The sequence below is a fragment of the Triticum dicoccoides genome, unplaced genomic scaffold, assembly GCF_002162155.2.
Source record: "Triticum dicoccoides isolate Atlit2015 ecotype Zavitan unplaced genomic scaffold, WEW_v2.0 scaffold37528, whole genome shotgun sequence".
NCBI lineage: Eukaryota > Viridiplantae > Streptophyta > Magnoliopsida > Poales > Poaceae > Triticum > Triticum dicoccoides.
In genome coordinates, this window is record NW_021267408.1 from 1 (window position 1) to 1,673 (window position 1,673).

The 1,673-nt window shown below is 58.0% G+C and overlaps 1 protein-coding gene across 1 annotated transcript; it reads left to right on the plus strand.

The window, feature by feature from the left end:
- The first annotated feature begins 98 nt into the window (after positions 1-98).
- Positions 99-1,660, plus strand: LOC119346043 (cytochrome P450 89A2-like). The gene has a single exon (XM_037615791.1). The coding sequence runs from the start codon at positions 116-118 to the stop codon at positions 1,598-1,600; it is 1,485 nt and encodes a 494-aa protein (XP_037471688.1). The 5' UTR covers positions 99-115; the 3' UTR covers positions 1,601-1,660.
- Positions 1,661-1,673: the final 13 nt, after the last annotated feature.

Consider the following 1,673-nt stretch of genomic DNA (forward strand, 5'->3'; position numbering starts at 1 on the left):
AAGAAATGTGAGGTTTGTTTTATAAAATGGCACTCACGATAGTACTATATATATAGTGGCCACAAAAGATGGTCATTCATCACATAGCCAGCTGTGTAGCCAAAGTTGAGAAACAATGGACGGGCACACCATCCTCTTGTGTATCACCCTCTCCATTCCTCTCATCATCTTTATGTTCAAAGGTCATGGGCGCAAGAATCTCCCGCCTGGTCCGCCGGGCCTGGTCTTCTTAGCCAAGATGTTGATGCATGGGGGGCCGCTCTATCATTTTGGCTCAGTACTTCGCAGCTTGCATGCCCGCCATGGCCCCATCATCTCCGTCTGCCTCGGGCGAACCTTCGTTTTCGTGGCCGACCGCCGCCTCGCGCATAGCGCCCTCATTAAGGGCGGCGGTAACTTCGACAGCCGCCCACCGCCGAACGATATGTTTCAGCTATTTTTAGGGGGTTCTATGGCCGCCTCTCCCCTTGGGGCCTACTTTCGTCTGGTCCGCCGCAACTTGCACCTGGAGGCACTCCACCCATCCCGCGTCAGGCTTTTTGCGCCGGCCAGGCAGCGCATCTGCGAAGCGTTCGTTGGCTCGCTGCGCCGCGAACGCGATGCATCATCCGAGAACATTGTTACGGTGAGGCCATTCTTGGCGCGCTATTTGTTCAATCTGCTCACGTGCATGTGCTTCGGCGTGACGCCTGGCCAGGAAGCGCTGGACGAGATGCAGCAGCTCCAGCTCCAGATTTCGGACGCCGTCAGCAGGTTCCCCATCTTCGAGGGCATCTTCGTCTATCAAATCACCAAGAGGCTACTGCGAAAGCGGTGGGTGGCGCTCCGGAAGAGGCAAATTGAGCTGATGCTACCGCTGATCCGCGCGCCCCGCGGCGGCTCCGAGGGCGACGGTGGCCCCCGATGCTACGCCGACTCCCTCCTGGAGCTGCGCGTGCCAGAAGAAGGGGACCGCCCGCTCAGGGATGAGGAGATGGTAAGCCTCTGCACCGAGTTCATGATGGCCTCAATGGACACTTCCCTGGCCTTGTTGGAGTGGATCATGGCGGACCTGGTAAAGCACCCCGACGTCCAAGCCAAGCTGTATGAGGAGGTGAGGGGCAAGCCTGAGCTCACTGAAGACGAGCTGCGCGGGAGCGGGATGCCATACCTCAAAGCCATCGTGATGGAGGGGCTGCGGCTGCACCCTGTGGCCCACTTAGTCTTCCCACATGGCGTGCAGAGCGACACAGAGATGGGTGGATACATGGTGCCCAAGGGCGCCGACATCAACTTCTTGGTGGGCGACTTTGGGCTCGATGAGACCGTGTGGACCGCGGCGAGGAAGTACCAGCCTGAGCGGTTCTTGCACGACCACGACGTGGACATCACCGGGACAAAGGAGATCAAGATGGCTCCTTTTGGTGCCGGCCGAAGGATGTGCCCGGGCTACGTGCTCGCCATACTGCACGCGGAGTACTTCGTGGGCAGCCTCGTGAGGGAGTTCCAGTGGCTGCCGCCAGCACAAGGTGAACAAGACACTATCGACATGACGGAGGAGCTAGCTGTGGCCATCAACATGAAGCACCCGCTCCGTGCTCGCATCATCCCAAGGGCTTAATTAGTTACTTCACGAGGATGACTAATAAATAAGAAACCACCTCCCGGCCTCTTAATTTGATCGCATCACATTT

What these genes read in the sequence shown, in the direction of transcription:
- LOC119346043 (XM_037615791.1), top strand. Translation starts at nt 116, where the DNA reads ATGGACGGGCACACCATCCTCTTGTGTATCACCCTCTCCATTCCTCTC.